General features: G+C 42.9%; 1 protein-coding gene across 3 annotated transcripts in view; it reads left to right on the top strand.

The window, feature by feature from the left end:
- Positions 1-14,617, top strand: part of PTPRJ (protein tyrosine phosphatase receptor type J) — a 72,745-nt gene that overhangs the window by 45,789 nt on the left and 12,339 nt on the right. For 2 of the 3 annotated variants that reach the window (XM_062000006.1, XM_062000007.1), the window contains exons 2-10: positions 2,661-2,679; positions 3,615-3,761; positions 4,530-4,790; positions 5,327-5,593; positions 7,965-8,231; positions 8,844-9,110; positions 10,246-10,512; positions 11,699-11,965; positions 12,894-13,160. In XM_062000006.1, the coding sequence (XP_061855990.1) occupies positions 2,661-2,679; positions 3,615-3,761; positions 4,530-4,790; positions 5,327-5,593; positions 7,965-8,231; positions 8,844-9,110; positions 10,246-10,512; positions 11,699-11,965; positions 12,894-13,160 (2,029 nt within the window). The remainder of the gene's footprint in view (positions 1-2,660; positions 2,680-3,614; positions 3,762-4,529; positions 4,791-5,326; positions 5,594-7,964; positions 8,232-8,843; positions 9,111-10,245; positions 10,513-11,698; positions 11,966-12,893; positions 13,161-14,617) is intronic. The other variant, XM_062000008.1, reaches the window with a different exon arrangement.

Below are 14,617 nucleotides of genomic sequence, written 5' to 3' on the forward strand. Positions count from 1 at the left end.
TTTGTTTTTTGAGCATTGTTAACAAAACCCACTTGTGACAGCACAACCAAGTTCCTAGCAGCTTGGTAATAATTTGCCGTTGCATCTGGGGGCTGTAGCTAGGAATAAAACAGGAATCAACATGCATCCTGTTTGAGCTGGCAGGAAAGAGATGGGAAGGTGAGAAACGGGACTGCAAGGGACTTGGTAGTGGCATACCTGTTTCTCAGTCATACAATGTCTGTTGTTCTTGTTGATGAGGATGGATTCGGTGTTCTTGAACTCAAAACCTGGGGAGAAGATAAGAAACTTTGTATTCAGGCAGATTTACAGAAGAGAAAGTAACTGAAGGACGAGTTGTGAATGATGCTGGGCTTTTGCTATTTTGTCTGAAGGACTGCAGGAATCATTGTGATATACTCAGTCCTGTGTCATTTCTTGACAATGTGGGCTTTTTTTGTTTTGGGTTTTTTTTTTTTTCTTTTTGAGCTATCCCTAATTAAACAGGGAATCTTTTTGGCTTTGTTTTTAGATTGCCCTGCTTGAGGGAATCTTACCTCTTGCTCATCATTCAGCAACTGTTCCCATATAGCTTAGCACTTCTACTCTGAACACTGCACAGTAGTGTTTTCCTGCCTTGAGTGGCTTTTTCCTTTGTAGTTTCTTCCTTGTCTGCTTCTTCGTGAAAGAATACAGAAGGCTCTTGACCTGAGTGCACACAAAGGTTTCCTCACTTCCTAACAACCTTGCAGTTTGGCTGGGCTCTCGCATATTGAGAGATGTTGAGGAGGAACCTCACTCTTGTACATAGGACATCTGCGTCCCAAGTATTTTCTGTGCTGATTTATCAGTAGAGCTGTGCTAGAGAAGACCAGATGATAGTTCTTCAGCGTTTGCAAGTACTCTTTTGTCTAGGAAGTATGCCCAAACTCCACTGAGACTATCATGGTATGGAAGGGAGTCTGCACTTGAAGCTTGCTTCTGCAGCATTTCTCCTTATTGTAAAGCTGGAGGGGTTACTTCTAGTGTTGCTTCTAGTCAGCTGGTCTGCCTCACTTTTGTGGAGAGGTTTTTTTTTTTTTGTACTTTTTCATGTGGAGAACAAGATTTAATTGTATCTTATTACTACTTTTTGAGGATGTGTCTCCTTGAGGCCATGACTGTGATGAAGGGAGCTACTGCTGATAGAGCTGCTTGTGGCATCAGCAAGATCAGAGTTGTGGGGCAAGCGATTTGGGATTCAGGCATTGAATTGAGTTGTAGTGATATTGCTGCTTATTTTGAGTTAGCTCATGGAATTGCAGGAACAGCTAAGGAACTGTTTAAGAAAGTAGGGTGGAAAGAGAAAACGAGATTAAAAAGTGCTTCAGGTAAACATGTCAACCTTTGCAATCTGCAGACTTGGTGTTTTGGGTGGGTAGCACACCATCCAGCATATAGCTAAGCTAGATTTTCAAGGAACAACACAGTATAAGGTCCAATCAAAAGAAAAACTCTTCTGCAGGTACAGTTAGAGCTGCCAGGGCTGGTGACTGTCTACACCTGAACCCACTGTGAAGCCAAAACCAGATCCAGAGGTGCAATGGGCAGAAACCTCCTGTGCTTGCAAGTCTCCCTGGCACAAAGCACTGTGACCTGTGGGTCTCCAACTCTGTGCTGGGGACCTGCCTGTCCTTGGGACATGTATCTTTGCATGCTTGTTTTTGCTTTGTCATGTGTAGCTTTGCAAGGTGAATGGTTGTATTTAGTGCTTGTTACAACTGCTGAAGTAATTTGTTTGTTACATGACAAAAGAGGCTGCTGCAATCGTTTGGTGTCAGTGAGCTGGCTATGAGAGTCCCAGGCAATCACAGTTTTCCTCTCAAGCCCTGCAGACCACAGTCCGTCGTCTGTTTCACTCCTTTGGGAGCATATTGTGCTGCCACCTGAAGGAAGATGAAGAAAACAACTTACAGGCCAGTTAGTGCACTAACAGGAAGGGAAATGGCTTATTCTGAAGCAAAAGCATGACGTTGAAAGACTAACAGCCATTTCCAAAGCAAGACGGTGGCATGCTTGTCTGCATTACCAGCAGACAAGTTTCAGGCTGCTGATACTTTATGGATATGTACACACATATAAACTAGATTTCAAAATATATATAATAAGTGTTTTGAACTTTGAGTACTCTTTAGTACGTTTCAGAACATGCAAAATTCTCTTTTGTGAGACATAATAAATTTTATGCAGCAATCAGATGAAAGGAAAAATCTTATTAATAGAAAAAGACCTAATTTGCCGCTGCCATTTTTTGTGGGATGGTGGCAAAGGTACTAACTAAAATGTCTTTTGGCTGAGATCTTGTAGGTTTTGTTTTTAAATTTATGTGTGCAAAATGATCAGCATCTGTTATGCAAGTTGATTTTCTGACAAAATAAACTGGTTTAAAAAGAAAAAACAAAAGTGGAAACTAACATTTCACCAGCATGTTTGAGGTATTTTCTAATAGTTTGGTATTTTTTTGGTGTTAATTTTATGCCAGTAGATTTTTAGGTGTATCTTTTGCAGGTTGAAAAGTCTGAATTTTTTAAAACTGTTTCCCCCTATCACCCTCCACGTGTTAATTAAAACCAGTTCTTATTTTATTTGAGCTTCTGGTAGTTTTAAAGTTTTAATTTCTATTATTTATTTTTGTTTTCCAGGTCAGATGTACAATTGCTTGTAAGTATCATTATGTTGCTCAGTGTTGTGGGGCTTTTTAAAACATAACTCTCACTATCTTAATTTCTTTTAAGAAAAACCAACCCAAACAACCAAAACCATACAACCTCCTCTTTAGAAACAATTTTTAGAACTAAATGTAAACTGCTTATTTTAGTGACTGTAATTCCTGCAATGCATTTAAGGATATTTAAAAATATAAATGTTTACTTTAATCCCTTTGCTCTTCAGTTTGCAAAGAGTTCTGGTAAAAACAAGTACAGATATAATGTGCTTAGGAAAATTAGAAAATATACTTAAAGGCAAGACAAAACAAACCTAAAACAAAGACATCCAAAGTAATGCTAAAGATTTTCTTTACTAAGATGACAGGTTTTCATGTGGCAGAAACTTCTCCAAGTACTTGCTTTAGAGTGCTACCTGAACAGTAACATCAGACATGCATGACTTAGCCTTTAAATTTTAGGGCCTGAATCAACTCCTCCCACACTGTAGATGTAGTGGGGTCTCTCCCTTAATTGTGAGTACACAGTGTGGGAATAAGAGAATTTTCTTGCTCAAACACAGAGAGAAAAAAGCAGCTAGCTTCAGGTAATATGTGGGGAAATACACGGAATGTGGCTGCAAGTTTGCTCAATTCTTTTTAAATCAAACTGCACTGAAAAACAGAGCAGATCATGTTAGCTTTCATCCAAACCATGAGCAGAGGCTACAAATGATCAAAATAATGTGGCAATCTCTTAATCTAATTTGCATAATCTCACAGAAGTGGTAAAATCAAGAAACATGCAGTCGAATCTCAGTAGAAGAACAAATTGGGAAAACACAAGTGACTATGAATCTGTGCACTCTATCTATAAATGACTATACTTTTGCAAGTAGGAAACCCAGAAGTTTTGGAAAGATAACTTATTGGTGTGTATTCTTTCTTTCAGGCACAGAGGATTGCAGCTCAAAAAATGTAGCTGTGGAAACAGGAACCAATAGTAATGATAATTTATCAGTAAACTCTGTAAGTGGAAACAAAAGCAATGGAGGGGGAAGATGGACCAGGGATGTGTCACCACTCAACAGTCTGATAAGTAAGGAGAGCAATGTAACACATAATGGTTTAGAAAGTGACTGGGATGTAAATCTTAGGGGGTTTTGTGTTTGTATACAGCTTTGGCATTTTAAACCCAAACTCTAGTCCACGATGCAAAGAGAATTGCAGAGGCACAGATACAGCTTCTTTACTGGAGAAGAGAATGAGCCAAATAATGTACCTGCACAACTGACTGGGAGTGCAGTTTAATGCTGTGATTGGTGCATGGCCTTCAGATTGTTTTATTGCTGTTAGACTTAGGCTCCCTTCCCTGATTGTTATGGCTTTTTTTGTTACAGCTGCAACAGTTCAGACTGTGACATGTGGATTTGAAATACATAACACAGCACAGTAAAAGACCTGTACCTAGTATAGACGGTGCTGTGTCATGTCTAGAGGAGAGGTGTGTGAATCTTGCAGCTAGAAAAGGTCTTTCTGTGGGATAGCCCACTTAGGAAAAAATAACAGCAGGTTTCTAGTCTTTCTCAGCACACTGCATGAAGTTGTCAGATGACACAGGATGGTAACCATTGCTGCATCCAGACAATTTTATTCCTTGAGATCAAGTAAAACTTGAGGAGTTAGCATAGATTGCAGAGCTAGAAAGTGTACCTTGAAACATATAAAATGACTTCATTTTTTTTTTTTCCTCAGGCTGATTACTGTTTTACAGAGTCCTGTAAGTTGTGTAGTGAGAAGAGTGCTTTATGTGTTTGTCAGCAAGTATTCTTGCAGGTTAAAGGAATTTTTTTTTTGTCTTTGACAGAGCCCAGCCCAGTCCATGGTCTCACAGCAGAACATGTTGGTGTGACTTCTGTCAACCTAAAATGGATGGTGAATGACTCTGATTCCAACTCCTCCACGTATAGGGTAGAGGTTGGAAATGACACCAAGGTTTGGAACGTGATGTCCAATGACCCCACAGCTGAAATCACTGAGTTACTCCCTGGGACACTGTACAGTTTCACAGTGTTTGCTGTTATAAATGACAGTCAGACAGAAGGAGTGTCCATAAGCCTGTATACAAGTAAGTCAGTTACTTGCAGCTCTGTTCCTGGTGGTCTGTATTACTCTGTGCAGCTCAGGGCTCTGCCTACCTATGTGAAGATTGTGATTCAATACTATTTGTATAGTCATGATATTTTATTCCTGTAGCTCTCATCTAGGCTATATGCAAAGGATGGCACCTAAGTGTGCCACAGAAACATCATCCTAATGCTTTTGTTTCAATTTTAATTGTGTCCCTTCCTCACTTTCCCTCTGTTTTCGGACCACCACTCTAGATTCTCAATGGAATCTTTGGGAACACTGGCACAATGATAGTTTGTGCTTCTGCTTTGGAGTGTCAAAGGGAGGTGATACCCACTCAGGAGGATGTTTTTGGGGTTTTCTCTTACCTGCCCCTTGTAGTAAAAGCTTCTGGTGATGTTGTCAGGGTGCTCCTACATCTGCATGATGAGGAACGTCAAGAGAATGTAGTAGTGGTGTGCCTGTGTTTCTTCTGTCCATATATGTGTGCAGAGGTTCTTACAGGTTGACAGGTTGTTGTCTTGCCTTTCACAGAGCCCAGCCCAGTCCATGGTCTCACAGCAGAACATGTTGGTGTGACTTCTGTCAATTTACCATGGATGGTGAATGATCCTGCTTCTGAGTCCTACTCGTACAGGGTAGAGGTTGGAAATGGTACCAATGTTTGGAACCATTGGTTCAATGGCACCACAGCTGAAATCACTGAGTTACTTCCTGGGACATTGTACAATTTCACAGTATTTGCAGCAGTGAATGACAGTCAGACAGAAGGAGAAGGAATGTCCATAAGCCTGTATACAAGTAAGTCATGTTTCCTACAGCTCTGCTCTGCTATGCAGCTCAGAGCTCTGCATACCTGCCTGAGGTTTGAAATATGTTTCAGTGTTTTAATTTTGGAGCCTCAGACTGGGCTATCTCACCAAAAGCTGGCCTCACCAAAGACGAGTAAAAGAAGTAGATCCCACTGCAAGAAGTTGCATGATCTCTGGAAGCCAGGTCGGGCTTTGCAGGAAGACCACAGCACTGTGGTTTGTATATGTAAGGAGAAGGCACAAAGGGCTAAAACTCAGAGTTGAAACTGGCCAGTGTAGTCAGACAAGAACAGTTTTAAGTATGTGAATAGCAACAGGAGGCCTAAGGAAAACATTGGCTCCATGCTTGTTGAAGATGGCCACTTGACTAATAATGATAAAGAAAAAGCAGAGGCAATCAATTATATTTTTTTGCCTCAGTCTTTAATAATACTGACAGATGTTGAGCTGTTCAGTCCACTGAGTCAGAAGATCATGGGTACAGGAGCAGAGACTTTCCATTTGTGGATGCTGAAATGAGATACCAGCTGTATCAGCTGAATGTCTACAAGTCCATGGGGCCTGATGGGATTTGTCCCAGAGTACTGATGAAAGAGCTGGGAGGTCTTCATTTACCAAAGGTCCTGGGAGTCTGGAGGGGTCCCTGCTGATTGTAAGCTGATCGGTGCTATTCCAATCTACAAGAATAGAATGGCATGAGGGAGGACCCAGGAATCTACAGACCAGTGGGTCTCTCCTCAGTTCCTGGCAAAATTATGGAGAAGACTGTAGTGAGTGCTATTGCAAAACTTTTAAAGAGTAGTGCATTGATCCAGCACAGTCAATACGGGTTCACAAAGAGAAAGTCCTGTTTAACTAATCTGATATCCATCTATGATAAGGTCACTGTTCCAATGGAGGAAGGAAAGGTGGTAGATGTCACTTTTCTGGATTTTATTAATGCTTCTGATCTTGTCCCTCAGAGCATCCTTCTACACAAATTGTCCAGCTGTGGGATGAGCATGTTCATGATGCACTGGGTGAAGAACTGACTGAAGGCTTGAGAGCTCAAAGGGTTGTAGTGAATGGGGCTACATCTGGCTGGTGACTGGTCCTCAGCAGTGTTCTCGGGACTCAGTCCTAGGACTGGTCCTGTTCAATGTATTTGTCAACAATCTGGATGCAGGAATCAAATGCACCATTAGCAAGTTTGATGATGATACCAAACACAGAGATGCTACTGACTCTTGAAGGGCAGGAGGTCTTGCAGAGAGATCTACATAGAATGGAGCATTGGGCAATGATTAATGGGATGATATTTAACAAATAAAAATGCCAGATTCTGCACCTGAGACAGAGAAACACTGAGCAAAAGTATAAATTGGGAGAGGAATGGCTGGAGAGCAGCCCTGCAGAAAGAGGTCTGGGGGTGCTGGTTGGCAGCAGGCTTGATATGAGCCAGCAGTGAGCCCTGGCAGCCAAGAGGACAAAGAGCAGCCTGGGGTGCAGCACATACAGGAAAATGATCCAGGCAAGTGGGGGGATTATCCCACTGTAGTCAGCATTGGTGCAGCCTCCTCTTGAATACTGAGTGCAGTTCTGGGCCACACAATTACAGAAGGATATGAAGGGACTCAAATGCGTCCAGAGGAAGGCAACAAAGCTGGTGAAAGGGCTGGGAAGTAGGGAGTGGCAGAGGACTTAGGGCTTGTGTAGTTTGGAGAAAAAGAGGCTGAGGGGCCACCTCATTGCTCTTTACAGCTTCTTGAGGGGAGGGGACATGGAGAGGGAGGTGCTGAGCTTTTCTCCCTGGAATCCAGTGATAGGACACATGGGTATAGTTCAAAGCTTCATCAAGGGAACTTTACATTGGTAATTAGGAAGTATTGCTTTGCTGAGAGGGTGGTCAGACACTGGAACAGGCTTCCTAGAGAAGTGGTCAATGCCACAAACGTGTCAGTATGCTCTCAATAATATGCATTCCCTTTTGGTCATCCCTGAAACGGTCAGGTAGTTGGACTACACGATTGTTGTAGGTCTCTTCCAACTGAAGTAGTGTAGTCTAGTCTATCTCTTTCCTGATCACCTCTCTAGATTAAGAAGAGAAGCCCTGAGAGTTCCATCAAAGTGTTAGCCTATGCTTCAGCTTTAGAGTGTCAAAGGGAGGTGATTCCCACTCAGAAGGACTTCTCTTTAGTTCTCTTTAACACCCCTATTGATGCAAAAGCCTCCAGAAGCATATGATGATGTTGTCAAGGTGCTCCTGAATCTGCACAATGGATGTGAAGAGACTGAAGTAGTGGTGTGCCTGTGTTTCTTCTGTCTACATACGTGCACAGAGGTTCTTGCAGGTTGACAAGTTGTTGTCTTGCCTTTCACAGAGCCCAGCCCAGTCCATGGTCTCACAGCAGAATATGTTGGTGTGACTTCTGTCAATTTAACATGGATGGTGAATGATCCTGCTTCTGACTCCTACACATACAGGGTAGAGGTTGGAAATGGTACCAATGTTTGGAACCATTGGTTCAATGACACCACAGCTGAAATCACTGAGTTACTTCCTGGGACGTTGTACAGTTTCACAGTATTTGCAGCAGTGAATGACAGTCAGACAGAAGGAGAAGGAGTGTCCATAAGCCTGTATACAAGTAAGTCATGTTTCTTGCAGCCTTCTTCCTGGTGGTCTGTATTTTGCTGTGCAGCTCAGGGCTCTGCTTACCTGCACAAGGGCTGAAATACAATACAAGTCTTACCCTGGGCTGTGTACTATGAATGAGTTGTTAACATATAGAAGAAACATAGCCCTGACTTGTTTAGTTATTTATTTGAAATAAAATAACAACACATTCCCTCTAACACATGCTGCCCTGAAACAAAAAAATCCCCAACAACAGCAACAAAAAACAACCAACCAAACAGAAAAAACCTCTTCCTTCCCTACTGTACTCATTCCTTTCTTGAACACCTCTCTGTATTCCAAAGAGAAGTCCTGGGAGCATGGGCACAGTAATAGCCTGAGCTTCAGCTTTGGAGTATCAAAGGAAGATAATTCCCACTCAGAACTTTTCTTTGGTTTTCTCTTATCTGCCCATTGATGTAAAAGCCTCCAGGAGCATCTGTTGATGTTGTCAGGGTGCTCCTACATCTGCATGATGAGGGACGTCAAGAGAATGTAGTAGTGGTGTGCCTGTGTTTCTTCTGTCCATATATGTGTGCAGAGGTTCTTACAGGTTGACAGGTTGTTGTCTTGCCTTTCACAGAGCCCAGCCCAGTCCATGGTCTCACAGCAGAATATGTTGGTGTGACTTCTGTCAACTTAACATGGATGGTGAATGATCCTGCTTCTGACTCCTACACATACAGGGTAGAGGTTGGAAATGGTACCAATGTTTGGAACCATTGGTTCAATGACAGCACTGCTGAAATCACTGAGTTACTCCCTGGGACATTGTACAATTTCACAGTATTTGCAGCAGTGAATGACAGCCAGACAGAAGGAGAAGGAATGTCCATAAGTCTGTATACAGGTAAGGAAACTGTGCCTTTCAATTGCATGTAAACCTGCAGTTAGTACCAATTGCCTTACTTTTTTACCTTTGGTTTCCAACTTTGTACTGTTTCTCATTGTGATGTTGCTTTGATCCAGGTGGCTGAGATCACAAATGCCAAAAAGCCTGTGGTAAAAGGGAAAAAGGCTAGGGATTGTATATGTCTTGTGTGCTCATTGCCTGTAAAGCAGTTATTTCATCAGCTTGACTGCTCAAGGGTATTTAGAGATCTAGCTGCCACAACGACATGAGCTTCTTGAGGGCTCAATAGGCCTCCTACCAGGCTCCTGGGAGCAGGTTGTTGCAGCTAATACCAGAGGGCATGATGTGCAGGGATGTGGTAGCCAGCATCACAGAAGTTTTTTGTGCTTGAAGACTGTTTTGAGCTACTTGCAGAGTCCCAGGCCTGGGGCTCCTATGGGCTGTGACAGTGCTTAGGGCCATTTTTGGTCAGTATGGTGCCATTTTTGTCAGCTTTATGTCATTGCATCTTTGGCACAGATCAGAGGGACAGATGGGAGGAAAAGGTCTTTCTTTTTTTGTCTAGCTCAGGGGTGGAAATGGAACAGGCAACACACCTACAAAGCAATTAGAAACAGTGTGTCCTGGAGCTGCTACTGAGTAGATGAACTTGTCTAAGCTGCCTCAGGTGAGTTTTATTTGTGTAGTCCTGATGCTGAATGAGGCTGGCAGCCACAGCCCCCAGCATGGGTAAAGTGTTGGACCTGGTCAGGGAGCCCATTTGTTTCTACTGATACTGAGGAGAGGCTAGGCTGAAGGGCTTAGATAAAATTGTGCCTGCAAGTCTTAGAGTTAACAGACCAAGATCACCCTGCACTCTGCTTTCTTCTCTGATTTCTATCTGTTTGTCTGGAAACCTACTGTAGAAAGAAACAATTTTAGCATGTCAAATGAAATAAAGAGAATATCCCTCAGAACTCCTGTGGACTTTCTAGAGATGCCCCAGCACAAATATCTGAAAGTAGACCTTGATACTGTAGAAGTGGTGCTTCGCAGCAAATAATACTCATTCTTTGTGAAACAGGGAAATGTGGTTGTGGCTCTTCTTTCTTGACTTTTCTGTTTTGACAGGTTGTTGTCTTGCCTTTCACAGAGCCCAGCCCAGTCCATGGTCTCACAGCAGAATATGTTGGTGTGACTTCTGTCAATTTAACGTGGATGGTGAATGACCCTACTTCTGAGTCCTACTCATACAGGGTAGAGGTTGGAAATGGTACCAATGTTTGGAACCATTGGTTCAATGACAGCACAGCTGAAATCACTGAGTTACTCCCTGGGACATTGTACAATTTCACAGTATTTGCAGCAGTGAATGACAGCCAGACAGAAGGAGAAGGAATGTCCATAAGCCTCTATACAAGTAAGTCACATTTTCTTGCAGCCCTGTTTCTAGTAGACTGTCTTTTGATGTGCTTACTTGCCTAAGGATTGTAATGTAGTACTTTTGCAGGCAGAGGTGATGTTTTGATCCTTGAGCTGGAGATGGCCAATCTGCAAATCATGGCATGTTATAGTGCAGAAGCAGCATTGTCCAACCAGAAGGGTCTTGGTGAAGTTTGTCCGTAAGGCTAGCAATGCAGAGAAGAGGTTTTTCCCTGAGGACCTCTCCCTTCCAAATTTGGGAAAGAGATTGCATTCTTTCCCAAGAGGATGGGAGAAATGGATTCTTATCACATTCTTTTGAGCTTCCCACAGAGAGCATATTGTGCCAGGGAATCCTTTGTGATTTGGAGGCCTGTAGCTGCCATTGGGCTGCACAAGGAGAGTGAGACTTAGTCAGCGCTAGTTTAGGAGAACTGTTTTGGCCATCCAGCACCTTGCTGTGTTAAGTATCAAAAGTCATAAGGTGATGCTGGAGGGGCTGTTTTGGAGTTGGTGTGCAAGACTGCAGCCCAACTTGGTCATACCACAGTGTATATTGGAAATAAAACAGATGCGTTTTCTTGTCAAATATGTTGGCATGAAATGGACCTGCATGTGTGCTCCTACATTTCCAGTTGATTGCCAAACATCTCTCCTGTGATGCCTAACAATAATGGCTAGTTATCCTGTTTTGAAGATGCACAGAGAACAGGGGCCTGGAGAGAGGGTTATTGGAGATGGTGTCTGCCATAGGAGTTGAGTGTAGAGCATGAGGGTTGGAGAAGGAGAATTGTACAAGGTAATGAACACTTGTAATCCTCTTGCATCTGATGTTCCTTACATTTTGCTGTGCAGAGATGCATCATTGTCTTTCTTCTCCACACTTCCTCCTGCTCACATCTCTGTATTGCCAGAGAAAACCCTGAGAGCTCTGGCACAATGGTGGCCTATGCTTCTGCTTTTCATTGTGAAAAGATGAATTGTACCTGAGATGCCTCTTCCTCTCTTACCCATCCATTGATGCAAAAGCCTCCAGGAGCATCTGGTAATGTTGTCGAGGTGCTCACGCATCTTGCACAAGAGATGTGAAGAGACTGAAGTAGTGGTGTGCCTGTGTTTCTTCTGTCTACATACGTGCACAGAGGTTCTTGCAGGTTGACAAGTTGTTGTCTTGCCTTTCACAGAGCCCAGCCCAGTCCATGGTCTCACAGCAGAATACGTTGGTGTGACTTCTGTCAACTTAACGTGGATGGTGAATGATCCTGCTTCTGACTCCTACACGTACAGGGTAGAGGTTGGAAATGGTACCAATGTTTGGAACCATTGGTCCAATGACCCCACAGCTGAAATCACTGAGTTACTTCCTGGAATGTTGTACAGTTTCACAGTATTTGCAGCAGTGAATGACAGCCAGATAGAAGGAGAAGGAGTGTCCATAAGCCTGTATACAAGTAAGTCATGTTTCTTGCAGCCCTATTCCTGGTGATCTGTATTTTGCTGTGCAGCTTGGACTTTGCCTACCTGCACGAGGGCTGCAATATAATACTATTGCAAGTAGAGGTGCTGTGCTTTGCCTGCCTTTGCTTTGCTTTCTGTACAGAGATGTTTGTATAGAAGAGACAAAGCCTTCTTTTTAAAAACAAAGTAAAACAAATCCTCTTAGAAACTGGTGGTTGAAGGTGATCACCAAGACCTGTGACAAAATGAAGGAACTATTCCTGAGAACCTGCCTCCCTGGCCAGGGATTTGTGTGGGTAGTGTTGCTGCCTTCAATTCTTGTCAAATGAGGGCCTCACACCTTTATTTTAAAGGGTTCCTGCACAGAGAGTGTGGTATGACCACAGAACTTGTGTGATTTGAGGGACTGTGGCTGCCATTGGACTGCAGCAGGAGAGTGATCTTTAGGCAGCAATAGTTCAGAAGTGAGCTTAGGACATGAAGGATGGTGAAGGAGCAGGGTGTCTGGGTCATTGCTTCTGTTCCTCATCCAGGGATATTTGATGTTTCTTACCATTTGCTGTGTGGAGGTATACCACTATCCGCTTCCCCCACCTTCCCCTGCAATCTTGTATGTTTCCTGACCACATCTCTGTATTCCCAAGCCAAGTCCTGGGAGCACTGGTACCATGGTGACCTGTGCTTCTGCTTCAGAATGTTAAAGAGAGGTGATTCCCACTCGGAAGAATGTTTTCAATTCTCTTTTACCCACCCCTTGATGTAAAAGTCTCTAGGAGCATGTGGTAATGTTGTCAAGGTGCTCATGCATCTTGCACAAGAGATGTGAAGAGACTGAAGTAGTGGTGTGCCTGTGTTTCTTCTGTCTACATATGTGCACAGAGGTTCTTGCAGGTTGACAAGTTGTTGTCTTGCCTTTCACAGAGCCCAGCCCAGTCCATGGTCTCACAGCAGAATATGTTGGTGTGACTTCTGTCAACTTAACATGGATGGTGAATGATCCTGCTTCTGACTCCTACACATACAGGGTAGAGGTTAGAAATGGTACCAATGTTTTGAACCATTGGTTCAATGGCACCACAGCTGAAATCACTGAGTTACTTCCTGGAATGTTGTACAGTTTCACAGTATTTGCAGCAGTGAATGACAGACAGACTGAAGGAGAAGGAGTGTCCATAAGCCTGTATACAAGTAAGTCATGTTTCTTGCAGCCCTGTTCCTGGTGGTCTGTATTTTGCTGTGCAGCTCAGGGCTCTGCTTACCTGCCCAAGGGCTGAAATACAATATTGTTTCGGGCAGAAGTGCTGCACACTGCCTACCTGCAGTCAGTGGTGTTAATGTGTGGAAGGGAATTCTGAGGGCAGATATGTTATCTTCTTTTTGTGGCTGAGGCCCTCAGGTCCTTATTTTAAAAGGCTCCCACAGAGAGCATTGTACCTGTGAAGCTTCCCCCTTTGGAGAGGCCTGTGGCTGCAGCTGTACTGTGGGCAGCTCTGTGTGGAGTGGCTCTCAGCCATGCTGCTCTGCTCAGCTTATCAGTAAAGAGAAGGTTGAGGTACTGCTCTGCTCCTTGTGCTAGGCATTGTGATCGCTTTCCCCTAGTCGTGAATATGTGCTACTGTGTCTGTTCCTTCATTTTGTCCCATTTGGATTGAGGTGAAGTGAATCTGACCTAGAGTTGCTCAGTGGCATTTACAGAGGTGCACCAGCATGAGCCTGTTAAGAGATTCTCTGGCACTGTGAAAGTGCTGCTTGGCTACTCATAATGCTCAGTCTGTAAAAAACGTGAAAGTGTGACTGTGCCTCTGCTTTTTCTGTCTGCTTGTCAGCAGTCACTGGTGAGCACTGATGGAGTTGCATCTTGATGTTCACAGAGCCCAGGTCTGCTCTCTGTATCAGGGTAGAGTATGCTGATCTCTGTTTTTTCCCTGGGAGCACTGACGATGCTACTTCTAACTACACCTACAGGATAGAGTCCATGCTTCCTCCACTAGAAACCAGACACCCACTGTCACCAGAACTGTCATTACAGGCATAATCCCTGGAACCTTCTATGATTTTACCATGTTTGTACGAGTAGCTGACAGTATTAGTAAAGGAAAATAAATATTTGTAAAATGCAATCAAAGTAAATCTCAGTCACATCTGTGTTTTAACTAAATCTATTTGTTCTGGTACACAATTCTGTTTCTCCTTAATTTCTTAGAATAATACCCCTTTTTAAAAACAAAATAATTTCATCTGTGAATCTTTACCCCTGTATTTGGAAGTACTAAATACTTCTTTTATCAAGAGATGAAATAACTCTTCTGTGTATTAAAATTGTAGAAGTTTTAAGAGTTTTGGTCTTGAAGGCCAACTTTTATAAGATGTTTAACGTTTAGACAGACCTTTCTTCATGTAGCAGTTTTACTGCTACATGAACTTTTCAAATATCTTTTGCACCTGATCATATGGTTGCAATTTTTATATTGTGTCCTTTAGGGCTGTCACATAAACTGGCTTGCTGTAGTTGCTGTGCTTAATGATGACTACTGCTGTGCTCTTAATGCATAGAGTTTATATTTGTCTATTTGTTGGCCCCTAAGAACGTTGTGTAAATATGCAGGGAGTTTGGGTCCACCTAGACACTATTCTAAAAAAAATGT

Source organism: Colius striatus, chromosome 7, assembly GCF_028858725.1.
Source record: "Colius striatus isolate bColStr4 chromosome 7, bColStr4.1.hap1, whole genome shotgun sequence".
Lineage (NCBI taxonomy): Eukaryota > Metazoa > Chordata > Aves > Coliiformes > Coliidae > Colius > Colius striatus.